The 27,400-nt window shown below is 41.4% G+C and overlaps 1 protein-coding gene across 1 annotated transcript; it reads right to left on the bottom strand.

Moving 5' to 3' along the window:
* Window positions 1-1,880: 1,880 nt before the first annotated feature.
* On the bottom strand, window positions 1,881-24,976 carry LOC127533067 (uncharacterized). The gene is given in 8 exon segments (XM_051945148.1): window positions 1,881-2,730; window positions 3,543-3,629; window positions 8,647-8,748; window positions 10,107-10,250; window positions 10,253-10,348; window positions 10,427-10,537; window positions 10,540-10,721; window positions 24,624-24,976. Coding segments are annotated over 8 exon segments (1,119 nt in total). The 3' UTR covers window positions 1,881-2,686.
* Window positions 24,977-27,400: the final 2,424 nt, after the last annotated feature.

Here is a 27,400-nt window from a genome sequence, read left to right as displayed (position 1 = left end):
GATCCCCAGACAAACTGACACTGAAGCTCCATAACCTGGGACTGTCCACATCACTGTGCCACTGTTCCTCACCAACAGGCCTCAGACGGTGAGAATGGGAGACAGGACATCCTCCACACTGGTCCTGAACACAGGAACACCACAGGGGTGCATTCAGTCCAGCCATCTTCACTCTATTCACCAGTAACTGTACTGCCAACCACTCCACAAACACGGTCAGGAAGTTTGCTGATGACACCACCGTAGTGGGTCTCATATCAGACAATGATGAGAGCCATTACAGACAGGAGATCCAACCTTATTCAGTGGTGTTCAGACAACAACCTTGTTCTGATCACCAACAAGAATCAGAGGTCATTGTGGACTACAGGAGATCCAGGAGGACAGAGCAGCTCCTCTCCTCATCAAAGAGGAAGCGGTGGAGCGTGTTCACAACATCCAGTTCCTGGGCATCCACCTTACATCTGACCTGACCTGGTCCCTGAACACAGCTCACCTTTTGAAGAAGGCTCAACAAAGACTCTTCTTCCTCAGGAAGCTGAAACGTGCTGGTCTCTCCCTCAGGTCCTGACAAACTTCTACAGAACTACAACAGAAAGCATCTTCTGTCTTGGTTCAACAGTGTGGTACAGCAGCTGCACAGCTCAGGACAGAAAGAACTTATCCCGGGTGGTGAAAAGGGCACAGGGGATTGTGGGAAGTCCTCTTCCAGACCTGGACTCAGTATAGACGGGCTGGATCCAGAGGAAGGCCCGACGTATCGCTGTCGACCCCACCCACCCTTGAAATGGACTGTTTGTTCCGCTTCCCTCAGGGAAACGGTACAGGAGCATAAAAATTGTGACCTCCAGACTGAAAAACAGTTTCTATCCCAGAACTGTCCATCCATTTCCCCCTGAACACACAACAGACTTACTATGTGCAATAAAGAACTGAGTCTTCACTAGACTGCACTTTACACCCATCCTACTGCTCATGTGCACTAACTCTGTTTACATATTTATATCTCTTAAGTATTTTCTTTAAATTTTATTTGCATATAGTGTGCCTTTTTCTACTTTTTTTTTTTTTTTTTTACCTATGGCTGGGAGTCACCAACCATAATTTTGTTGTGTGAAAACACAATGACAATAAAGATTCTTGATTGATTCTTGATTCTTGAAACACACCAACACAACCTACCTACACATAGAGTGCTAACAGCAGTGATACAAGGCTTTTTCCAGGCACACATGACAAGGCATAACATTATGACCACCTGCCTAATATTGTGTTGTCAAAAATGCTCTGAACCATTAGGTATGGACAAGAGGACCTCTTAGGGTGTCCTTCTGGGGTTTGGAAAAGACATTGGCAGTGGATCCTTTGAGTAATCTGGGTTGTACAATGGGACCTCTGGGAATCAAACTTGTTCCACTACTTCCTGTTGATGCTTGATCAGAATGAGGTCTAGGAAGTTTGGGTCAAAACAATATCTTGGGTGATTGTCATGTTACTCAAGATGCTCTCAATTGTTTGATGTTTTTTCATTGTGGTAAGGTGCATTTTCCTGTAGGTGTAGGCCAGTGATATGTAGGATTTCCATTTACATGATGCAGTGTGCTTGTTCTGGGACAATGTTTATTTGGGTGTCTAGGTCTCATCAACATGGATGCCAGAATCCAAGGTGTACCAGCAGAACTGCACATAGTACCAATATGATCAGTGTTATTCATTTCACCTGTCTGTGGTCATGTCGTGGCTGATCATTGTATCTTAACCAAATATTTCCACTGATTGGTAGAAGACATTTCCAAAATAAAATACTACAATGTCACCACAGTTATATTATCAAATATAATTCTGCACAACTCTTTAATTCTGACTTTGTAACTCACTGTTTCATTCTATGCAGATGATGCTCTTTCTACTTGTCTGTGAGGATCACAGTAAATGAACTGGAATAAATGTGTGAAAGCTGAGATGCTGATGTCTCTGAATGTTCTCAGGCTGACTGAAGCAGACGTCCTGATAATGAGCTCAACAGACCTCACAGCAAAACCACAAACATCAAACTTCACAGTGTTGTTTTATTCTATTCTGGATATTTTATACATGATAAGAAGCTCATTTACGGCTTCTCTGGATGGGAGCGTTCTCAGTTTGAACAGCTTCTGAACTAAACAAGGAGATGTATCATCAACTAAACAATCAAAACTCTTCAAACACATGAAGAAAAAACACTTCTGTACAGAGTTTTCAGCTTCAAAGTGATGCTGTTTATAGTCTGCACTTGTAGTTTCTGTAGGTGTCTCCTTTGCTATCTACACTGAACAGACACACACCTCGGTTAGCCACAACCAACCAGAACCAGTCAAAGTTTCCATCCAACATGTCTGAAACCTACAGAACCACATGAGAAGAACAGCAAGCAAACTATTGATCCTGCAGAGAAACCTGATCGCTGCTGCATAAATAAGATATAATTACCAGAACACAGAACGACTAGTTACCATTACATTCTGTTCAGCAGGAGACATTTAAGATGTTCTGGTTTTAGTCTTTAGTTTCTGCAGTTTCTTCACTCTTTTGCATGAATCTAATTGAGTGAGAACATTTAAAATCTCCATAAAAAGTGAATGTACTGTGTTGTGACTGGCTGTGTGGACCAGTTAGAGGTCAGTAGCTCACTGGTTGGACTGGTGGACTACTTCAGTGATGAGTAGATGACCTGAGGCTCCAGTGGAAACTCTGAACACAAACAGAGAAAACAGAATGAGAACAAGCCGCTCTGCACAAAAACAACACAATCATGTTAATATGCAGCAAAATGAGCACAGGAAGTAAAAACTTTATTAATTAACATGTCAGAACTCAGTATCTTTATGGCTGATATCAAGTTTTGTTTGTTTTTTGTTTTTGTGCATTTATATCCAAGGTTATTGATATTTTTCTAAATTATATCCCTATTATTGATCATTTTTGCATTTATATCCAGATTGTTGTTCTGCTTTGTTCACTAATGTCCAGGATTTTGATTCTTTTGTGCATCAATATCAGAGTTATTGATTCTTTGTGGACCATATCCAGGTAAAAGCAGCTGTATATTAGATGGGGGTAAACAGTCTGTGGTGGTTGAAGATTATTTCTAGTGTCCCCATTAGTTTCAGATGCATTTTGTTTTGGAACTGAGCCTGAATAAACTCAGACCTGTGGAGTGAGCAGAGAAGCAGCATGATGTTCTACAGCTGGTTGTAATGTTGTGGCTGATCAGTTAAAACAGCTCAGATAGTAAAACACTGCTGAACATTTGATGCATCAGGATTAATAATCAGATACTGCAGATAATACTCCTGTACTTTTCCAAGTATTATTTTAAATGCTGAAGCTGTGACAGAATATTTTTGAAGTGTGGGACTGATTCTTGAAGGTCACTACAGGGTCTGAGTACTCGTGGACATCCCTGTGGTTTCTCTCCCTGATGACTTTTAAGGAACAGTTCAACATTTCAGGAAACATTTCTCTTCTTTCTTTCCAAAGTTGAGAATAAAGAGCGGCTGTACCTCTGCTCCTGTTTGGTCTGATGACTATTTGTCCATAGCTGGTTTCTTCTGTTCTCACTGCTGAGTAAACTGCAGCTGGATCTCTGTCTGTACAAAAAAACACAGAAAATACATCAGTTCAGTGACACTACTGACACCAGCACGGTTACTTTACAGTGTTAAACTAATTATTTTCCATGTAGCTTTATAATAAGACTCATTAGGAGCTTTATAAATGTTGTTCACCTTCTTCTGCTGCTGTTAATGACTAACAACCCAAATATAACTGGACATTATTCGTGTGAAACAGTAAAGAAGACGACCACAAAGCTGCTGAATTCTCAGAATAATTCAACTCAGGAGATAAAACCACAGCAGCAGCTTCCTTCTGTTGGTTCCAGTGAGGTGTGGTGTCAAACTGTTCTGTTTTCTCTCTACAGTGTGGTCTGCTTTGGCTGATGGTTGTGGGTTTATCTGAGACTCTCTGTTGGTCTGTCTGGTATCATGTGCTGAGATGAGTTTTAACTCTTTCTGTGTTCAGACCAGTTTGAGAATCGGTCCTTCTGCTCTTTTACATCGTCTTAGAATCACACTTTTATGCAAAGGTGCTGATATCTAGTTGTCTGTTCAACAAAACAACAAAAACAGTAAAATTAAACACAAACATCTGTGAATAAATCAGTAGAGTCAAGCTCTGCCTGCCAGACGACTGTCAGAGTCAGAAACACCTCAAAGTTTCCTTTAGATACATCTATACATCAGTATCCAGGTTTTTCACACATTTCTACAAAAACATCCAGATTCTTTTGTCAGGATCCCTGCCTGGCACCCCTTTCTCTCTGACCTCAGCACTCCTTGATGTCACTGAGGTCCTGCCACTGAGCCCAGCTTAGGTCTCCCTGTATCTGCCCTACATCCTGGCCTTCACTGGTTCCCAGTCCGGCCTCCAGAGGAGTTCCACCTTGGCTGCCGTGGACCACAGCCCAGCCTTTGGTGAACTGCAACCCTTTATCCCATTTGCACAATCAGCCTCCTGACAATCCACCAGACAGTTCTTTTTCCCTGACCAGCCTGACCTCCTCCTACCCCTTGGAAGCAGCTGTAGAACTTCCTGCATCTGATCACCGGTCCAATAAAGCCTGACTCATCTTTCCACTCCTCACCAGTTCATAGCTTCAGCTACCTCAGCAATCTGTAATCTCCCACTGGTCTGCTCTGTCCACTACCATTCTACTTTCCTGTCGAGCTGCTGCTCTTCCTCCAGACCTTTGCTCATACAACAGCTTCTGCCTCGTTGCCCTCAGTGGACCCTCTTGCCCACACCGATGCATTTCCCTGGACGCCGACCTCCCAGACCTGCCCACCCCCTCGCCCTGCTAGGGGAGTTAGTTTTGTAAGTTCAACCATTTTCAATTTCCCCCTGAAATTTCTACTGAAGATGTACAGAAAGTAAATCGAATGCTGTTCTTGAACTGTTTGGAGTACAGGCATGGTTGGGGTCTCCTTTGAAAGCTGACAACCTGCATTGTCACCCAGTGCAGTCAGAATTACTCTAGGTGCTACTGGCACAGAGTTATTTATGTTGGAACACACTGAATTAGGAGGAATTTTATTCTCGCCTAAATTTTTTCCCTAATAAAACACCTGAAAATTAGTGTGGCAGCACTGTGAGAGCTTGAAACACAACAAGGCAACAGCCTGGGGTATTACATAGTTCAGGACAAAATTTCAGAGCAAAACTACAAGAAATTAGTGTTTCACACATGTTTTTGTCCTAATATGCCCAATTATGTCAATTTTGGACACCCTATGTACACCCGGTGCAAAAATGGTATATGGTCGTTTATTAGCCTTTGTTCGCATTATTTTCATTCCAAAAACTCATAAAGAACTAAAAAAATCACTTCAGATAAGCTTCAGTGTGGATCTTGATCTGAATCAGAGGCACAGACGGAGACAGAGAAAAGCAGCTGCAGCAGGAGAGCAGGAGGTGTGAAAGTCACACAGAGCACGAAAGCCCGCCTCTCGGCTATTCAGCAAGCTCATTGGCTACATGCCCTGTCAGTCAAACGTTTCCTCCGACGTGATTTGCTCAGAATTTAGTGGAGAGATGAGAGTCACCAGATCCATCGGTCTCGGCAACGGCTGGCTGTTCCGGGTTCGGAGGCAGCGATGAGTCACTTGATTGGTTGAAATGCGGTTGGGATCGAAGGCAGAGGGTTCAGTCGCCATTTTCTGACCGAGATCGTGAGGATTAACAGAAAGCTTCATAAAATTATGGATAAAAATGAGCTCAGTGAAGCTGACCCCCCACCCACAGAAAAAATCCAAGCAAACAGGCTGAGTGGTTAGTGCTCGTTTGTGCTGATTTGTGCCGTTAAATTTTCGTTTGTGCTGCTATCATTTTTGAGATATTAAAGATTATTTTTTAGGTCATTCAGAGGTCATCATCCCCCAGCTTGCTCCAAAATGAACCAGACTTGTTTACTTTTTTAGTGCTTCGTTCGTGCTGAATTTGTGTCGTTAAAATTTTTCGTTTGTGCTGCTATAGTTTTTGAGATATTACAAGTTTTTATTTTTGGGCGATGACGTCATCATCCCCCCAGTTTGCTCCAAATATACCAGACTTGTCTACTTTTTTAGTGCTCGTTTGTGCTGATTTGTGCCGTTAAAACTTTCGTTTGTGCTGTTATAGTTTTTGAGATATTACAAGTTTTATTTACAGACGATCACATGACCCGAATTGATGACGTCTGTGCTCTGTCATGTTTATAATGTCTTAATGTATATAATGTGGTATAGAACTACTGTAATAACATCTGAGGACGTTCCACCTGTGTTATTGCTGGAAAATGTCTCTTTGAACTGACTTTGTGCCTTTGTGTGTACATTTGTTCAATAAAATTTGGTTAAATAAACGTAGATGTATGTTATGTTACTAATTTACATTTTTAATGAACTGTGCTTTATATTTACTTTTGCCAATCACATTCTGTCATAAGACAATAAATGAAATCGCTTCAAGGTTTATTTAGGAGCATGAAACATTTTTTTAAAAAAAAATTCAGCACCTCCCCACTAAGAACTACACAAAATAGCAGTCTTTCACAGCCATTCAACAAGACACACACATTGGATGACCTTTTCACAATTTTACTATTTCAGTGGCATTTTTACAACCTTCAGACAAATCTGATTTCTAGACACGGTAAGTGCACTTGTAAAATACCGACATTTTAGTTAAAATTCCAAGTTAACACATGGTATAGGCAACATGATTTAGCTAACATGGTATCGCTAACATTTTACGGCACAAATCAGCACAACGAAGCACTAAAAAGTTAGACAAGTCTGGTTCATTTTGGAGCAAGCTGGGAGGATGATGACCTCTGAATGACCTAAAAAATAATCTTTAATATCTCAAAAATGATAGCAGCACAAACGAAAATTTTAACGGCACAAATCAGCACAAACGAAGCACTAAAAAAAGTAGACAAGTCTGGTTCATTTTGGAGCAAGCTGGAGGATGATGACCTCTGAATGACCTAAAAAATAATCTTTAATATCTCAAAAATGATAGCAGCACAAACGAAAATTTTAACGGCACAAATCAGCACAAACGAAGCACTAAAAAAGTAGACAAGTCTGGTTCATTTTGGAGCAAACTGGGGGGATGATGACGTCATCGCTCAAAAATAAAACTTATAATATCTCAAAAACTATAGCTGCACAAACGAAAATTTTAACGGCACAAATCAGCACAACGAAGCACTAAAAAAGTAGACAAGTCTGGTTCATTTTGGAGCAAACTGGGGGATGATGACGTCATCGCTCAAAAATAAAACTTCTGTAATATCTCAAAAACGATAGCAGCACAAACGAAAATATTTAACGGCACAAATCAAGCACAACGAAGCACTAAAAAGTAGACAAGTCTGGTTCATTTTGGAGCAAACTAGGGATGATGACCTCTGAATGACCTAAAAAATAATCTTTAATATCTCAAAAATGACTGCAGCACAAACGAAAATTTAACGGCACAAATCAGCACAAACGAGGACACTAACCACTCAGCCTGTTTGCTTGGATTTTTTCTGTGGTTGGGGGGTCAGCTTCACTGAGCTATAAAAATGCAGTGAATTATGGAACGCGCAGCGCCACCATGCGCCACGTGGAACGCGCACGGAGCCGAGCTATTTGTGGATTATTTACTATTTCTAGACATGTTTTGGATAAAATATGATACTTGCTAGTATTTGTCTGGATGACTACTCTTGGATTATGGCCGTTTTTTGTGGATTATTTTCATCGTTGATCGGTAAAAGACCATCGAAACGTAAGTTATGCCCTTTATGTGTCCCTTTAAACTTTTGTTGTTTGTTTTAGAAATGTGTTTATATTACCCGCTGTGGTAATCACATCTGAAAGTGGTTATACCGGCGGATTCATGAGACTCTTAAGCTTTCCATGGATGTATAGTGTTCTATCGTCCCGTTTCAAGCTAAAATGCTTTGCCGTAAACTTCAGCCGGCCATTTTCGGCCCGAATACGGGCCTGTGCAGCTTCAAGTTAAGCTAGTATTTGTATTTTTAGTCCCCTTTTGTTCCAAGTTAAAGTCTAGTTTTTTGGTTTTGTAGAGTGAATTCCTACTTTTTTGTATTGACTTTGTTACTTGAGCCAGTCGCTGCTCAACTTTTTCTTTGGTGGTTGTTAAATAAAAACTTTGATAAACTTTAAACCAGTTTCTGCGTGTTGAGTGTCTGCACTTTGGTTTCAGATCTGAACCCTGACATATTTATGTCTTTACTATCCAGGTTTGTGACACTTTGTTCATTAATATGAGGTTTTTTGACACTTCCATGCATTAGTGTCCAGATGTTTTTATATTTGTGCATGTTAGTGTCACAATTTTGGACACTTCTGTGAATTATTATCCAGGTTTTCAACACTTAATTACATTTAAGTTCAGGTTATTGATGCTTTCGTTTGACAGACGTTCCCCAGCTTCAGCTGTGTTTCTGAGCTGTGAATAAAGCTACCAGTGTCCTCTATCGGTCGTCTCTACAACTGTTGGACTCTTGTTCTGCAGCTGAACCACCATGGAGACAAAGAAGAGCAGCTGTACCTCTGGTCTTTGATCGGCCTCCACCGTCTTTGAAGACCATCTGTCCATAAGTGACGTCTTCTCTTCCTTTCACTGCCGAGTAGACTGCAGCTGGATCGCTCTCTGTAAAGTCAGATAGATCCAGATCACTGCAGGTTCTACAGCTGATACCAGAACAGAACCAAGACACACAATGATCCTCTTCATAGAGGCTGGAATGGAAGACAGGTTAGAACCGCAGACACAAGTGTTACACAACAACAAGTACAGTTCACACTTTGACAGTTTTTATCTTTTTAACACCTCTGCTGCTGTACAGGATGGAAACACTGACCTCAGAGCTGCTAGATTTAGTCAACGCCTTCATGTAAAGGTGTTGCATCGCTTCAACTTTATCTGAATTTAAACACAGATAACTGAACTTAAGTGTTGGTGTGACATAAAGTAGAACTGTGTGAGGGTCAGAGGAAGGAACTCTCTGAATAACAGTTTTTAGAGCAGCCTGCAGTGGAACAAAGAGTTCTGATCAGAAACAGGAACCTTGACGACCACAGAGCTGCTGGTTTCCTTTAACAGACTCACCACAGGAGACACAACACACAGTCCAGCACACCAAGAACACACTGAAAATAAATCATCAGACGTAGAAACTGTGTTCTGGTAAAGATGTGGAGGATTAAAGCTGCAATAAGTTTAAATCTTGGTGATCTGTGAGCAGAGACAACAAAGAAGAGGCTCTGAGGGGGAATTCCTACAACTACCAGAATGCTTTGCAGTCTGTTACTTCCTGCTTCCTCAGCTCTGTGATTGGCTGAAACACTGATCCTGCTGAGGACGGACTCTAACAGTCTGAAGTCAAACCTGGATCCTCACAACTCCATCCAGGAGACTGAAGAAGAAGACGTCAGTGAAGGAAACAAAGAAGCAGTGAAACATTCTTCATGGAGAAACACGTCTTATTGTAGAGTGACTCTAGAAAGGTCAAATAAATTATTTATGTTGTCACAGAAGAACTTTGGACACTCAGCACATAAAACTCTACCTCTGCTCCGTCTGATTGGCTGCTGTTGATGATGTAATACTCTGATGTCACTGTATGTGATGTCATCTCCTCCAGCTTCTCCTCCATCAGCTGAAATCAACCAAAGAGACAGAATTTACTTGAAGAATCTTAATGAACATTTAATTATAACATTGTTTTGAGTTTGTCTCACCTTTAGGTCTCCTGAGAACACGACGTCTCACCAGTAGAACCAGTAAACCAGCAGAACCAATAGAACCACAACACACACATGCAACAGACAGGACCAGGAAAGAGAAGAACAGGAGGAACCAGGAGAACCTTGAGTAGAGGTGGATGTAGGAGTAGAGGTGGATGTAGGAGTAGAGGTGGTGGTTGGTTTCCCTGAAGAGATATTTATTTTATTATCACATAAATGTTGAAACCTGCTGAAGTCGGTGCAGAAAACACCTGTCCTCACCTGTGACAGAGATCCAGCTGGATGGAGACTCTCCATGACTGCTGATGTTACACCTGTAGAGGCCTTCATCAGACCTGGAAACATGGAGGATGGTCATGTGACCTCCGGGCTCAGTCCTGATGAGGGAGCCATCTTTATAGAAAGCAGCTGGGAGGGGGAGTCCTGCTTTGATTGACAGCTCAGAGTGAGGGGATCTCCCTCCATCACAGGGAGGACAGGACTCTGCAGGATCACTGATCCACCTCAACACAGAGACAAACTACAGCATTTCATCCATTCACACACAGCTTCATCAGCACTGACTGCACAGCTCATCTTACCAGAAACAGTGAGGTTGATGCTCTGACTGGCTGCTGCCTCCATGGACTCACACCAGTAAACTCCACTGTCACCTGGAACCATGTAGGTCATGGTACAGCTGGAACCAGATGGTTTCCCCATCCATCTCCACACTGAGTTCTGGTTCCTCTGGTGGTGTTTCTCCTCAGAGTCCATCCAGCAGATCTGTCTTCATCCTCACAGCTCAGAGACAGAATCTCTTTAAAAAACTGAGATCTGTTGGACTCAGGTTCAGCTTCACCTGGTTTGTTCTGCAGCTCATCAGTGAGAGCAGAACTAAAGAGAAATCACATCAGGTTGATCAGAGTTTGATATAAAAAGAATTATGCACAGAAAAGTAAATAAAGCTGAAGTGAATCAGTCAGAATGTAAAATATCAGTGAGGAAGCTTCATTCCAGGGTAATTCTAAGGTCTGTAGTTCATAATGTCTGATCTCCATGCAGCAGATTCTTTGTGTTTTAACTTCTGTCTCATTTTTCTTCACTGTGGTTCATTTTTAATCTAAAGTCCTGCAGCTCTGTGGAACCAGAACATCATGAAGGAGAGAGAACTCAGAGACGTCCTCTGGCAGTAGTCTGGGTCTTTATTTATTTATAACTGATAAAAACAGATTTTTTTTTCCTTTACAGAATAAAAATAGTCAGAAAAAGGGAACTAAAACTTCATCAGCACACTTCAGTATTTATATTTACACTCTGGCTCAAACCCACTGAGAATCTCTCAGAGGTATTAAAGTCGCCTCAGTGCTTTTTATCCGCTTTCTTCTTTCCTATGTTTTAGTACTGACACACAATCCTGATTAAAAGCATCTTCTGTTAGTTGAAACACTTTAATCCACTTTTAATGGCATCCTCACATCTGGTTACAGGTGTGAAAAGCTGCAGTGGTTTGCTATTTATTTTACAAGCCTGACATGAGAAAGAGGTTTTGAGTTTTTATTGTTTGTTTTGTTTTGTTGCAGGTTTTTTTGCACTTTTGAAAGAAATGAAAAAAACATATGTTCAAAGTTGAATCAGGTTTGCTTAAAGTTTGTCACAAAGGTAAAAATCTGACATTTCTTCTGTTCTGGCTGATAAATGGTGTCATTGTTTTAGTTTTAAAGGTAACATGAACTTTGAAAGTTACCAACAGGTTTTGGTCTTCAGAGGGTTAAAGAGTAGAAATCTGCAGCGTAGGAAGAAGAATCACTATCAATCAATCAATCAATCAATCAATTCATATGCAGTTCAAAGTGTAAAAAATTATTTTTAAAACCAAAACAACAAAACTGAATAAAACAATAACAGATTCAAAGTTTAGATGCTAAAGTATAAATAAAGTCTAAATAATAAACTTTCAAACTAAACGACTCCCAAACTTCGTCCATCTCAGCTTCAGCTGAGTCTGAGTGTTTCTAGTCTGGAGGTCAGTTTCTCTCAGTTTCTCTCTGATCCAAACTTCCAGCAGTAAACTGATGTGTTCCATCCAGGCCTTTCTATCTAAAATCCAGTTTAACACTCGCTCAGTCAGTCTGGGCTCGTCTGCAGACACATAGAGCTGAGTGTCGTCAACATAACTGTGGACAGAGAAGCCTCAGAGCCTCCTGATCACTCTGATCATGGACTGATTACAAAGGAACATTCCTAAAGTTGACCCATGTGCTACTTTGCAGTCATCTATAGATCAGAACAATCTTCTAATAGTAAATATAGCACCTGACTGAACATTGAATTTCTACAATTCTGCTTTAAAAAGTGAGATTAGAAACTGGTCTTCAGTTACTGGATGTATAAAGCAGTAAAAGTATAAAGCAGACACATTTTATGGCTCTAAGTTCATCCCAGTCTGTTTCTTTGTGTCCACTTTCCTTGTTAATGGTTAAAGTTCCTCTGCAGACCTTTCATGTTTCCTCCTCCATCATCAGTAAAATCAAACAGATTCTCTACTTACAGAGCAGACATCGTACAGACGTTTCCTCCATTGTGCTACTGAGCTGTCTGAGGGATGGTTTTTATTTAATGTGACTCCATGTAAAGCCCGCCCTCTTCCTCTCTGTTTGTCTTCCTCTCTCACTAAGACAGGAGAGATTCAAGCTTTTATTTTTAATATGTGAAAATACAGATCATGTCATAATGAATTGGTGAGTGAAGGACCAAAATGTCAATGTTAACAGCAGGTATTTAAGGAGCAAAAATCTGCTTTTAATCAAAAACCAAATTCAAAAAACACACCACAGTCTTATAATGTGAAGGGCCTTGACAACCCCATGAAGAAGAAAAAGATATTAGACAGTTGAGACAGATTAAATGTCAAATAGCCTTTCTGCAAGAAACGCATCTGTCAGACTTTGAGCATGACAAACTTAGGAAATCTTGGGCAGATAAGATCTACTACTCCGTTCATCCATCTGGAAGGAAAAAAAGGGTTGCAATTTTAATACACAGACAAGTAAATTTCACTTTGACGTCAATTCATCAAGATACAGAGGGAAGATTTATTTTATTAAATGGTCAATTGATGGCATAGAGGTTTCTCTTATGAATGTATATGCTCCTAATGAGGATGAGCCAGGATTTATCAGAACAGTGTTCAGTATGATGGTACGACATAGTGTTGGAATATTACTTATGGGGGGGGGGACTTTAATTGCATTGTGTCACAATATGTGGATATAAAACCAATGTCCAACACCCCACTCTCCCAGATGAGCAAAATGCTGAAATATCAAACTACTGAATTGGGTATAGTAGATGTATGGAGGAGTAAATATCCAAATAGCAGGGACGTTACTTTTTATTGTTATAGGCATGCTTCTTATTCCAGGATAGATTATTTTTTTTACCCCCAAGGCAGAAGGATACATCCATCCATCCTCTATACACCGCTTTATCCTCACTAGGGTCATGGGGGGTGCTGGAGTCTATCCCAGCTGACTTGGGTGATGGCAGGGGACACCCTGGACAGGTCACCAGTCTGTCACAGGGCTACATATACAGACACACAATCACACTCACATTCACACCTACGGACAATTTAGAGTAACCAATTAACCTCAGCATGTTTTTGGACTGTGGGAGGAAGCTGGAGTACCCGGAGAAAACCCACGCATGCACAGGGAGAACATGCAAACTCCATGCAGAAAGATCCCAGGCCGGGATTTGAACCGGGGATCTTCTTGCTGCAAGGCCAAAGTGATAACCACTACTCCACTGAGCAGCCCCCAGAAGTACACAGAATAATGGATATTAAAATTTTACCAATGACATTTTCAGATCATTCACCTATCGAATTATTATGGGATATAGGGAATAGGTCAACTTCTAAACAGTGGCGATTGAATGCTTCTCTCATAGATGACCAAGAATTTGTTTCCTTTATTACAGCGGAATTGAAATTCTATTTAGAGACAAATGATACTCTAGATATTTCACCGGTTGTACTGTGGGATTGTGCAAAGGCTTACCTCAGAGGGAGAATTATTGCCTATCCAGCAAACAGAAAAAAAAGAGAAGCAAGACAAATAGAACTGGAACAAGCTATTCAGAATTTGGCATCACAACATAAACAAACCCAAAACCCTACAATACTGAACAAATGAAAAGAAGTCAGAAGAGAATATAATAGCCTAATCAATGATAAGATTGAATATAATATGAGGTTTCTTAGACAGAAATATTATGAATATGGGGACAGGGCAAGTCGACTTCTGGCAACTAGGTTAAGAAAAACAGCGAGCTTCTAACACCATCTTGAAAATAACACTGATAATTCCCATCGAGTGCTAACTAAACCTGATGAAATTGCAGAGGCTTTGCAGAATTTTATGAATCTCTTTACAAAAATCTAGATACTTGGGTAAATGATACAGTCTTTTCTGCCTTTTTAAGAAATATAAAACTGAACTGGATTAACAGATTCAATGAGAAGGAATTGGATGAACCAATTAGGCAGCATGAGATAATGGAAGCAATTAAAATGTTGAAGAATAATAAAAGTCCTGGCCCTGATGGTACATCAATGAATTCTATAAAAAAAATAAAAGAAATTGTCACCACTCCTTTTCAGAGCATATCATCACTCATTGTAATCTGGTGAGATGGCACCATCATGGAGAGAAGCGACCATAGTGGTACTGCATAAAGAAGGTAAAGACCCAGTAAAATGTCAGTCATATCGACCGGGTGTCCCTACTGAACAAGTGACCTGCATATACTTACCACCATACTTTCTAAAAGAGTAAATAAAATCATTAATCACGTAATCCACCCGGATCAAACCGGTTTTATTGCAGGGAGGTTTTATGGGGACAACCTCCAAGGGCACTTAACATAATGAGTCATGTAAACCTTAATAGAGAGAAAGCTATGTTGCTATCACTGGATGCATACAAAGCATTGACTGTGTTCTTGCAATATTTATTTCAGACATTGGAATGGTTTAAATTTGGTCCTGGGTTTATAAGTGGGTTTGAACATTATATTCAGCTCCACTCATGTCCATTAAAGTTAATGGATTTAGATCACAAAAACTTCGCATTGGAACGGGGGTGCCGACAAGGATGTCGTTATCGCCATTATTGTTCGCATTAAGTAATTGAACCATGACTCAGCTTATTAGGGACGACTTATCAGTTAAAGGTATTAAAATCGATCAGAAGAACATAAATTACGCTATATGCTGATGTTCTGTTGCTTTTTTTTTTAGGCAGAACCAGAAACAACAATTCCACACCTTAAAAACTGATCTCACAGTATGCTTTATCTCAGGATATAAGGTTAATATTAAAAAAAACCCGACACTATTGACCTTAGTGATCAAATACCACAACATATTAAAAATAAAAGCGGGTTTAAGTGGAGTGGAGATATGGTGTATTTTGGGTATCACTCTCCTCATTCCCTAGAACAACTATATGATGCAAATTACCCCAAAATTATTAAGCGAGGACCTGGAACGCTGGACAACACTACCACTGACCATGCTTGGTTGCATCGAATCAATACGTATGAATGTCCTACCTAGATTACCTGTTCCAAATGCTGCTGGTAGAGGTCACAAAATTAGCATTTGATAGATTAAATAAATTAATATCAAAATTTCATATTGGCAGGGGAAACGCCCTAGAATTCGAATAAAAATTATGCAATTATCTAAATTCCGGGGCTAGTGGGAACTGGGACCCTTCCAAATTTACAACAAGAATATCCAGATGGGTGTGGACAAAATGACATTGAAAAATTGGAAACTATACAAGCATTCTTTAATTTACCAAAGAAACTCTCTATCTTTGACTGAGTTAGGATATCTGGAGGACTTTATCTCAAAGTGATATGGGTTTCAAAAACTGGTCTCAATTTGGTCTTACATATGTACACCAATTGTTTGCCAAAGGTGAGCTTAAATCTTTTGAACAACTAAGACATGACTTTATACGCCACAAACTAATTTTTATAGAGACCTGCAACTGAGGCATTTTCTAACAACGCATCAAGACTATGAAAAAGTTAAAAACCCCTCTCAGTTTGAGGCATTTCTCCAGGAAATACAATCAAATCACAATATTAAATGAGTGGTCTCTAAAGTGTACAGCATATTTTCATCCATGGACCCAAATGATACTCTGCATATTAAAGACAAATGGGAGACTGAATTTGGGTAAAATTATTTCGATTGAAACTTGGACACAGGGTTGTGAGGAAGCATATTTAGTAACCAGTTCTAATTTTGGAGAGAATTTAGGTGGAAAATTATAACAAGGTATTTCAAACCCCACATATAACAGCTAAATGGAAGTAAACAGGGTCAGACAAATGCTGGAGGCATTGGTGGTCAGCACATAGGAAACCATACTCATATAATGTGATCATGCCCAAAATTAGAGGATTATTGGAAGGAGGTCTTTGATGCTTTGAAAGAAATCTTTCATAGTGAAATACCCAAAGAACCCATAGTTGTTCTCCTTGGTTTAATAGCAGAAGGAGTCACAGGCCGAGATAATGCATATTTGTTTACAAATCCTACTAGCTGCAGCCATTAAGTGTATTACATTTCGATGGCTGAAACCTAAACCCCCTTCATACACACGTGGACAAAATTGTTGGTACCCCTCAGTTAAAGAAGGAAAAACCCACAATTCTCACTGAAATCACTTGAAACTCACAAAAGTAACAATAAATAAAAATTTATTGAAAATTAAATAATCAAAAACAGCCATCACTTTTGAATTGTTGATTAACATAATTATTTAAAAAAACAAACTAATGAAACAGGCCTGGACAAAAATGATGGTACCTCTATAAAAGATTGAAAACTATTTGACCAGAGTGACATGATTTAACTCAGGTGTGTCATTTAATTGACATCACAGGTGTTTCCAAACTTCATAATCAGTCAGTCTGCCTATTTAAAGGGAGACAAGTAGTCACCCTGCTGTTGGTGAAAAGGTGTGTACCACACTGAACATGGACAACAGAAAGCGAAGGAGAGAATTGTCCCAGGACATCCGAAAAAAAATTATAGACAAACATCTTAAAGGTAAAGGCTATAAGACCATCTCTAAACAGCTTGAAGTTCCTGTGACAACAGTGGCTCATATTATCAGAAGTTCAAGACCCACGGGACAGTAGCCAACCTCCCTGGACGTGGCCGCAAGAGGAAAATTGATGACAAATTGAAGAGACGGATCGTTGGAATTGTATCCAAAGAGCCCAGAGCAACCTCCAAAGAAATTAAAGGTGAACTCCAAGGCCAAGGTACATCAGTGTCAGATCGCACCATTCGTCGTTGTTTGAGCCAAAGTGGACTTCATGGGAGACGACCAAGGAGGACAACCACTGCTGAAAAAAAGTCATAAAAAAGCGAGACTGGAATTTGCAAAAAATGCATGTTGACAAGCCACAAAGCTTCTGGGAGAATGTCCTTTGGACAGATGAGACCAAACTGGAGCTTTTTGGTAAGGCACATCAACTCTATGTTCATAGACTCAAAAACCAAGCATACGAAGAAAAGAACACTGTCCCTACGGTGAAACATGGAGGAGGCTCAGTAATGTTTTGGGGCTGCTTTGCTGCATCTGGCACAGGGTGTCTTGAAAGTGTGCAAGGTACGATGAAATCTGAAGACTATCAAGGCATTCTGGAGAGAAATGTGCTGCCTAGTGTCAGAAAGCTTGGTCTCAGTCGCAGGGTCATGGGTCTTCCAACAGGACAACGATCCAAAACACACAGCCAAAAAACACCCAAGAATGGCTGAGAGAAAAGCGTTTGGACTATTCTAAAGTGGCCTTCTATGAGCCCAGATCTGAATCCCATTGAACATATGTGGAAGGAGCTGAAACATGCCATTTGGAGAAGACACCCATCAAAACCTGAGACAACTGGAGCTGTTTGCTCATGAGGAGTGGGCCAAAATACCTGTTGACAGCTGCAGAACGCTCATTGACAAATACAGAAATCGTTTATTGCAGTGATTGCCTCAAAAGGTTGTGCAACAAAATATTAAGTTATGGGTACCATCATTTTTGTCCAGCCCTATTTCATTAGTTTGTTTTTTTGAAACAATTATGTTAATCAACAATTCAAAAGTGATGGCCTGATTTTGATTATTTAATTTTCAATAAATTTTTATTTATTGTTACTTTGTGAGTTTCAAGTGATTTCAGTGAGAATTGTGGGTTTTTCCTTCTTTAACTGAGGGGTACCAACAATTTTGTCCACGTGTGTATGTACTCCTGAGGGATGATTTCCTGATTTGTGAGTGTGTGAGTCATCCTTTCTGCATTTGGTTTTTGTTAATTTTTCCTTTTCTTTTTCCGCTTTTCATTTATTCATTTACTTTTATTTACTTATTCTCCCCCTCCTTTTTATTATTTTCTACCATTGTCCTTATTATCATATTATCATTAGCACTGAATGTGGAGTTTGTCATATGAGTTATGCCGGTATTGATTATGTTTGTGAAGTGGGGCATATTTCTGTTCTTTAAACAATTACTACAATGACTGGACTATCGGGGGATTGAAGGAGGGTGGGGGAGGAAAAAAAGAAGAAAAAGGACATCTCAAAAAAAGGGCAAAAAATATTTTATAATCCCAAAAGGTACAGAAAATCATGGTACAAACTGAAAAAAGAAAATCCATCCATCTTCTTCCTCTTATCCAGGGTCAGGTTGTGGAGGCAGCAGATGAAGCAGATCGTTCCAGATGTTCCTCCTCCCAGCAACATTTTCCAGTTCTTCCTGGAGGATCCTGAGTCATTCCCAGGCCAGATGAGATACATAATCCCTCCAGAGGGTTCTGGGTCTACTCCCGGGTCTCCTCCTAGGTAGACATGTTTGGAAAATCTCCAAAGGAATTCTCCCTGAAGGATCTGAATCAGATGTCCAAACCACCTCCACTGGTTCCTTTAGAGGTGAAGGATCAGCAGCTCTACTCTGAGCTCCCTCCAGATGTCTGATCTTCTCACCCTATCTCTAAGGCTGAGCCCAGACACCCTACAGAGGAATCGTCCCCCAACTCAGAGGGATCAATCTAATGGTTTCCATCAGAGAACCATGGCCTCGGACTTGGAGATGGTGACTCACATCCCTGCCACTTCACACTCTGAGGCAAATCGCTCCATGGGCTTCAGAGACGAAGGTCACAGTCTGAGGAAGACAACAGAACCACATCATCTGCAAATAGCAGAGACGAGATCCTGAGGTCCCCAAACTCCTCACCCACGATCCTGCTGCTCCTTGAGATCCTGTCCATGAACAGGATCAGAGTCAAGGGACAGCCCTGGAGAAGTCCAGCATCCATTAAAAACAAGCACAGTTCTCACTTTGGTTGTACAGGGACCGAATGGTTCGTATCAGCGTATGTGCTTCGTACCCCACAGAACACCTCAGAGGACATGGTTGTAGACTTTCTCTAGATCCACAAAGTCCAGGTAGACTGGCAGGCCAAACTCCCATGACCCCCTCAGCAGCTCTGCAACAGTAAAGATCTGATCCACCATTCCATGACCAGGACAGAATTCACATTGCTGCTCCAGAATCTGAGGTTTGATAATCGGTCGGAGCCTCCCTTCCAGCTCCCTGGAGTAAACTAAGGCTGAGAAGTGTGATACCTGGTAGTTAGAACTCACTCTCCGGTCCTCCTTTTTAAAAATGGGGACTACCACTGCCACTCCACAGGTACTGTACCCGATGCCCACAGGAAATTGTAGAGACCTGTCAACCAAGACAGTCCAACAATGTCCAGAGCCTTCAGCATCTCAGGGAGGATCTCGTCCACACCTGGAGCCACCGAGGAGCTTCTGCCACAAATATGGATGAAGATTAACCCGAGTCTTCAGGCTCTGCCTCCTTCACAAACGATTTCCTTGCTGGATTCAGGAATCACCTCGAAGTGCTCTTTCCACTGTCCAACAATGTGTCCCAGGGCAGTACAGAGACCTTTGCAGGGGCAGGTGCTCAACATTAAAAGGGGCACATGGAGCATAAATATGAAACACACTTTACAATATAACTGGTTGAATTGTAGGAACCCATATTCGTGAACAACAGAATATGAAAGCAATGGTTCAGTCTCTGGATTACTGATCAGAAGGTCAGTGGTTCAAACCCTGGTGTGGCCACCATTGGACCCTTCAGCAATGCTGACAAATTATTATTATTTTGAAGTTGAATTTAGATCACCATCACACAATGGACTGTTTAGCTGTGGCTGCTCTTCCTGGAGTCTTTGTATTTAAGTGTCATACCTTTTCAAGACATAAACTGTATAGATACAGATTTGCTCCATGGTGCTAATTCATTATCTGTCCTTTATTATTCATAGTGCTCTTAATAATGTTAAAAAACTACTAAATGAGATAGAAATCATGTATTTAAATGTATTTGTGTTTTTATTCAGTTTGACTATCCACTTTGTGCAAGACAGCAAGGTCATAAGTTATTTAATAATAATAATAATAATAATAATAATAATAATAATAATAATAATAACTTTATTTGTAAAGTGCTTTCCGTCAAAGTGCTGTACACAGAAATCAAAACTGATAAATAAAAACAGATAAAAATAAAAACAATAAAAACAGAACAATAAAAAAGACATCAGTAAAACAAACAATTTAGGATTCATATGTAAGAGAAAACAAGTGGGTCTTCAGGTTAGCTTTAAATACATTAATGGACGATGCCTGCCTGATTTCAGCAGGCAGACTGTTCCACAATGTAGGTGCCCTGAAAGAAAAAGCCCGTTCCCCCACCGTCTTTTTACAGACCTTTGGGACATTCAGAAGTCCAGTCCCCTGAGAACGGAGAGCCCGAGCGGGGACATACAGATTCAGCAGGCTGGATAAATAAGACGGGGCAAATCCATTTACAATTTTATAGGTTAGTAGCAGCACCTTAAAGTCTGCTCTAACATGAACTGGTAGCCAATGCAGAGAGGCCAGCACTGGAGTAATATGCTCGTATTTACTTGTTCTGGTGAGAACGTGAGCTGCTGCGTTCTGAATCATCTGCAGACCATGAAGACTCTTCATTGGCAGACCTGATAAAAGGACACTGCAATAGTCCAACCGTGAGGAAACAAAAGCATGAATTAGGACCTCAGCATCCTGAAATGACAGACTTGGTCTGATTTTAGAGATATTTCTGAGGTGGAAAAAGGCCAATCTGGTCACCTCTTTAATGTGGAATTTAAATGAGAGGGTTTTATCAAAGAGTACACCAAGATTCTTAACTCTGTCTTTACAATGATAGCACAGTCATCCAAAAACAGAGTAAAGTCATCAAGCAGAGGATTAACACTTTCAGGTCCAATCACCATCATTTCAGTCTTGGCAGAATTCAGGAGCAGGAAATTCGTTGATAGCCAGCTCCTAACAGCTGAGAGACAGGCCTGGAGTTTATCAGTGTCAAAAACACTTTGAGGGACCAAGGGCATGTATAGTTGTAGTCATCTGCATAGCAATGAAAGGAAATCCCAAAGGAGCGCAAAATGTGACCCAAAGGTGTCAGATAAAGGGAAAACAACAGGGGTACACCATGCCTAACAGCACAGGACTCAGAGAGCACATTGTTAAAGAAAACACTGAGATCTCTCTGACAGGTAAGACCTCAACCATTTCAGCACCTGGCCTGAGATGCCGAAATAATTCTCCAGTCTGTCCAGTAAGATGCCGTGATCCACCGTATCAAAAGCTGAGCTGAGATCCAACAACAACAGAACAGATGATGCCTTTGAGTCAGCAGCTAGAAGCAAATCATTCACCACTTTAGTCAGCACTGTTTCTGTGGAATGATTTGCCCTAAAAGCTGAGTGAAGAGGCTCAAAAAGATTATTTAATGACAAATATTTCAATAGCTGAGTTGAAACCACTTTCTCAAAGACTTCTGACAAAAAGACATGTTTGACAAAAGAAACACACAGAAATAACTAGAAGTCTGGCATACTTTATGCTCTCAGCACTGTGTGGTTAACAAGCAGCTATAACTGATGAGAGGTGTGTTAGAGTCAGACACACACACAGGATGCTCACTTCACTTCATCAGTCATCTAGAATACACCGTACACAAACCAATCCTGCTGTAGAACCTAACATCAGTTGTTGAAGTCCTCCCTCGGGTCCCAAGCCCTTTAACATCCCCACCAAGAAATAGGCAATGAAATAAATATTTCTTTATATTTCTTACCTCTTTGGGGCACTAATAACAACAATCAATGTTTTTTTTAATGAATAGACCAAGTGGTTTTTAAAATATTGACCTCTACCAAACAGTTGAGAAGTCATTTCATAGTAAAAGTATGATTTCAAGAATCTGCATACATTTTTAGGTATTTAACTGAAATAATTGACATTTCTATGCATATATAACTCTTTCTACTTTCAAATTTGAATGAATTACAATAGTCACTGTATCAAAATAAATTTACAAATACAAAAAAATATCAAAAAATTCAAACTGTAGACTACAGCAGAAATAAATTGATCGATTGCTTGGTAGTGAAGCTGCACAAATGTTTTAGGCCATTAGATTCACTTCGTTTCTGGTGGTATGGTATGAAGTATTGCTGGTTTGAATTTAAGTGCAGGAAAGCGATGCATTTCTGGCACGTCCATCTGGACACACCTTTTCCAGAGGTTTTACCGCCCCTGCTTGTCACAGTAAAAGGGCACATGCCCACAGTTGTTGACCCACACATCTCGCTGTGGTTGTGAGGGTCTTGGGGCATATCGTTTCTTCTGTGATGACTCATGTATTGGTTAGGTGGTTGATGGTCGGCCAACTTTGGATGCTGGTTTGTTGACTTGCTCAAATTGTGCGTGACTACTAGTCAAAACCTACTTGTCATAATATCAGCTATCACACTGAAACATGACTCGTGGTGCCAGTACTCCTCTATGGCTGGGAAGGTGAAAACAACAATTAGAAAGTAGTACAGCAAGGAAATCTTCAATACCCTCAGAAATAGTCTTGACTGGATCCCCCAATTCCTGGGCAGAGTACAGACTGGTATGGTGAGCAATACGTTCAATCATCATCATGTTGTCGGTGACAAGTGTTTTGAAGTTCTGAAATGTTGCCTTTACAGCATCAGGGGCTCAAAACCTGGATCAGGAACCTGGAACGTGTCAATCTCCTCAAACTTCCAGATTCTTCTGCCTTCGTTTTGGCTTAGGGGTGAACCAGAGTCAGGACTGTCCTCCAGATCTGCTCAGGAAATGGCTTGAGAAAATGGAGAAATACCTCACTTACATAAGCATTTATTGATGAAATTGCATTAAATCAACAGTAATGGTGTTTTTATTTCACAAAAAATGTGAAAAGGTTTTTATTCCACATTTTTTTTCCAATGTAATCATTTTAAATAAACGGCATCACCACTTTTACTACAAAAGGACAATTGAACCATTCGGTAAAGTATGTTTTTGGGCAACTTCTAAAGTTATTTTATCATATATAATGGCATTGTATCAAAAATTATCATATGAATATCAATTAATGGTCAGAAGTGTTCTAATTTTTTTGTAACTAATCAATTTTAATTAGATTTGCTTAGCGCTTCCATGAAGCAGCAAATCAACCATTTGGGAGAGCATGTTTTGCAAAAATTATCTGACCCTTTTACATTTTTTTTTTTTACATTTCAAATGACACAGTTATTTTGAGCAACTCCTTAGGAATGATAATATGTCAAAAGTATAACTTTACCTATGAAATTCACAGCAAGAAGAGGCCTAATGTGAGGAGTAGTTTTGCTTGTGCTAACTTCCTGAAATAGAGTGACATCTACTGGACTTTTTTAGTATAATGTACCTCAACTGAGTGGTAGAGATAGCTGAAACAGGTGGAATTAAGTAACACACATTTTTCAATAAGATATAGTGAATCAAAATGTGCTCTACCAAATAGTTGAGCAGAACATTAAAGGGCGAGCACAGAAGTCCAACAACAAAACACGTTGAGCATTGAAGTCCCCAGCAGAACTGCTGAGTCATCAGGAACCACCCAGAGACTCCAAGAAGGCAGAATAATCTGAACTGTTGTTCGGTGCATAAGAACAAACAACAGTCAGAGTTTTCTCCTCTGCAACATGAAGCCGCAAAAAGGTGCCCCTCATAAAAAGTCATCCAGACGAAACAAGCCAGTAAACTATTTTGTCCAAAACATGTCCTGAAGTCGGTATATAATCCACGAATCGGTCGTTTTCAAGGAAATGCACCTCGCGATGCACGTCCAATATTCCCTGTATTTCTCGTCACATTTAACGGGTTATTGTTTTTGATTGTATTTTTTTTGTGTGTGTCTTGTTGTGTCCTTGTTTTATGGTGTGTGTATTTGGACCCAGTGTCTGGAAAAAAGCTGAACTGAATTGAATTGAATATTTTTTATTTACAAATAGAATATTAGCGATTTTTTTGCACTGAAAAAAAATCGTGGCTGGTGGTTAACTTATAATGTTTCTTCTTTAGATCTTTATTTGTCTGCTTCAAAACCTTTATTACCTTAAGGCTATAATGAGCCTGAGTGCTCTCTGAGACCTCAACACCTGCATCTCACTTGACAGCCCCTTCTTGAGGTCACAGATAGCGACTCCAAGCAATCAGGGGAAGAGGTCAGCATCGTCCTCTGGCACAGTGAGATCAAGCAGGTCTCCAAGCTGCATCTGGGTGTCAACGGTGGTTACAACTTCTTCAACGATGTACACATCACCCAGTGACTGCTCCCAGCTGTCGATCACTTGTAACTCCGATGGGTCAGGTACCTCCGGTCGTTGGACACCCTGCACAACTGCTACTGCAGGCATCACGGGTCGTTGGACACCCTGCACAGCAGCCAGTTTGGGCGTAGCCGGTTGTGTGACGGCTCGGTCGATGACATCTGTCGCTGCCTGGACGGTCACAGCAGGCTGCAGGTCTCGGCACCACAGTACTTCAGGTTCAGGCTGTGTCTCCGATATCTCAGGTGGCTCATCCATCAGAGGTGTCGGAGGCAGCGATGGAATTGGCAACAAGACCGGCGGCAGTTGAGAACCGAGGTCGATCACTGGCAGTGGCATCTCCAGTATTTCACTGAGCTCCTGGTTGTAGTTCCACTGTACCTCCATTTCTTGTGGCGGTGGCTCTGTCTGCGTGCCTTGGGACCGTTCGGTCGGTACCTTTGTCGGATGGGAGGGCCCCTCTGTTGCAGTCGTCACTGCTTCAGGCGGAGCTTCAGGTAGCATGGGCAATTTCTAAGGTTTCCCAATAGCCACACATCTTCCATCTGCGACGTGGGGTGTAGAAAAACCTTCTCCAGTTGGAAGTTTCCAGAATCTAACATAGACTGGAAGGTACCACCCCGTCAGGCTCTCTTGACACCAATCTGCAGGTTTAGCTTGATGTGGAACCATGGAGCTGCCCATTGGGATAGCCGTGGCTTGTATGCTTATGTGGTGTCCCAGGACAACACCAGGGAGGTATGCCTCAGGTTTCTTACAAAAAATGCCTTGTGCTGTGGTAATAGGGAAGGTCTTGTTGTAGCAGGTCTCGCACCAAAAGGTGGGTGAGACATCCCAAAGGCATTTCTTCTCTTCAATTGTACCCCCACATTTAACGCAGGCTGCACTCATCTGGAATTTAAGCAGACATAGAAACTTTTTGATTTCATTAACATATATATATATATATATATAAGTGGTTATAGCATAGCAAGCTAGCGAGCAAAACAGGGCATGTTGTCACTTCTTATTCAGCCCTGACATCTCTTTGGGCGCGCCTTTGTGCCATTCTGCTTCTCCAAGGGGACTGCAGGACCACTGGTGGTGTGCGTCCTGGACTTTTTGCTTCTCCTTCTTTCTGAGGAAAGAGGGCTCCGTACAACATGAACCAAACTACTCCAACTACCCCTCTATCTATCAGCAGCCAATACATTACTGCCATAATGCCCCAGCCTACACCCCAAAGAGTAATGGCGCCGAGCTTGAGCAGCCAACGCCCTCTTCCTCTTTCTTGTAGCGCCATTGCTAGTGTGACCAGATATGCTAGCAGCAGCACCACTAGCAACCCTTCGTAGGCGACGCTGATCCACTTCAGGGGGCTGTAGAACAGGGCAGCGAAATCCAATATCGCCCAGGAGATTACACCTGCTCCCTTAAGCAGGCCAACTCGGGTGGTGTCAATTCTGGCCCGTCCCAGGATCTAGGTCATGAACAGGGACAGGGTGTTCAGGCCACACCATTGGTAGACGTTGACTAGGGCCTCTTCAGCGAGCCCCAGGATCAGGGTGATGAATCTCAGCGGCTGGTCCAGGGCCCATACCCCGGTGCAGCAGTGGATGATCCAGGTGACTTCAATAGCCCAAAACTCCATGCATTCCTTGAAGCTGGCTTTGTTGCAAATTAAAGTGAAGTCACTTACATTGAATCGAGTGCTGTTGTTATCAGGGGTAGCAGTCATGGTTCCTCTTTTCTGTTGTAGGGTGCGGTCACCTCTCAATCTGTCCTTGGTTTAGCTGTGGCTGGTTCAAGTTCAGCAAGCAGAATGGCTGAGGCGCGTCCGTGTTCCTCCTCTTATACTGTAGTCCACGCCTCCTTCCGGAGGAGTGACTGCTTAGCCTCCTCCTTCGCGCCTGCATGGTCGTTCTTCTGGCAGGAAGTGAAGGCGGCTCCAATCCCTCCCTTGAGGACTGCGTAGATTACGACCATTATGATGATTATTGCTAAAATCATCAGCAAATATGGCCATAACCAGGTGAACAAACTCTTAATCCACCCTCCTACCACCGAAGCTCCTTCTTCGATGGTCTCGATCACAGTTTCTAGGGCTGTTTCGAACGTTCCTTTCATCGTCAGGGTGGCCCTCTCCCACCAGGTGCATTCATGCTCCTTTCTTCCTTGACCACAGTGCATCCAATGCTCCTCTGGCGAATGGCAGATCCCGTTGTTGTAGATTCTGTTGGGGCCCAACCATTCAAACCCTCTGGTCTCTTTCCCTTCACAGAGGCTTTTTCTGAAGGCGTGTCCTTCTGCGATGGCGACAGTTGGATCTGCTACATGTGGAATGATCTTGCCGTTCACCTCTTTTCTGTTCATCATCTGATGACCCAGAATAGCTTTAGCACATCCCACTCCCTCAGGAATGTCTCTTCTCCATGTTCTACTTTTCTTAACCCATTTCACCTCCAACCCATAGGTCTCGTAGTCATCTCCATAGTGGCTTTGGCAGTGGTCTTCCCATCCTGGAACCCCCTGGCAATGCTGTCTGGCTAGGCCGATGGTGCACGTCGTGTTGGCTCTGTCGCATACCATACTCCATGGCCTTGGACTCACATAGGGTTCAGGTTTACTCCACACACGGGGCCAAATATCTCTCTCTTTGGAGTAGACTGTAGCCAAATATTGGTACTTTACCTAGTAGTTGTTGGTCTGGCTTAGGCATGGAACCACCCAGTCAAGGACCTCTTGCTTCTGTAGGCCCCACCAGGTAGAGGATTCACTTCTGGT

This window comes from Acanthochromis polyacanthus, chromosome 3 (assembly GCF_021347895.1).
Source record: "Acanthochromis polyacanthus isolate Apoly-LR-REF ecotype Palm Island chromosome 3, KAUST_Apoly_ChrSc, whole genome shotgun sequence".
NCBI classification, from domain to species: Eukaryota; Metazoa; Chordata; class Actinopteri; family Pomacentridae; genus Acanthochromis; species Acanthochromis polyacanthus.
This window is presented reverse-complemented; position numbering and strand designations above follow the sequence as displayed.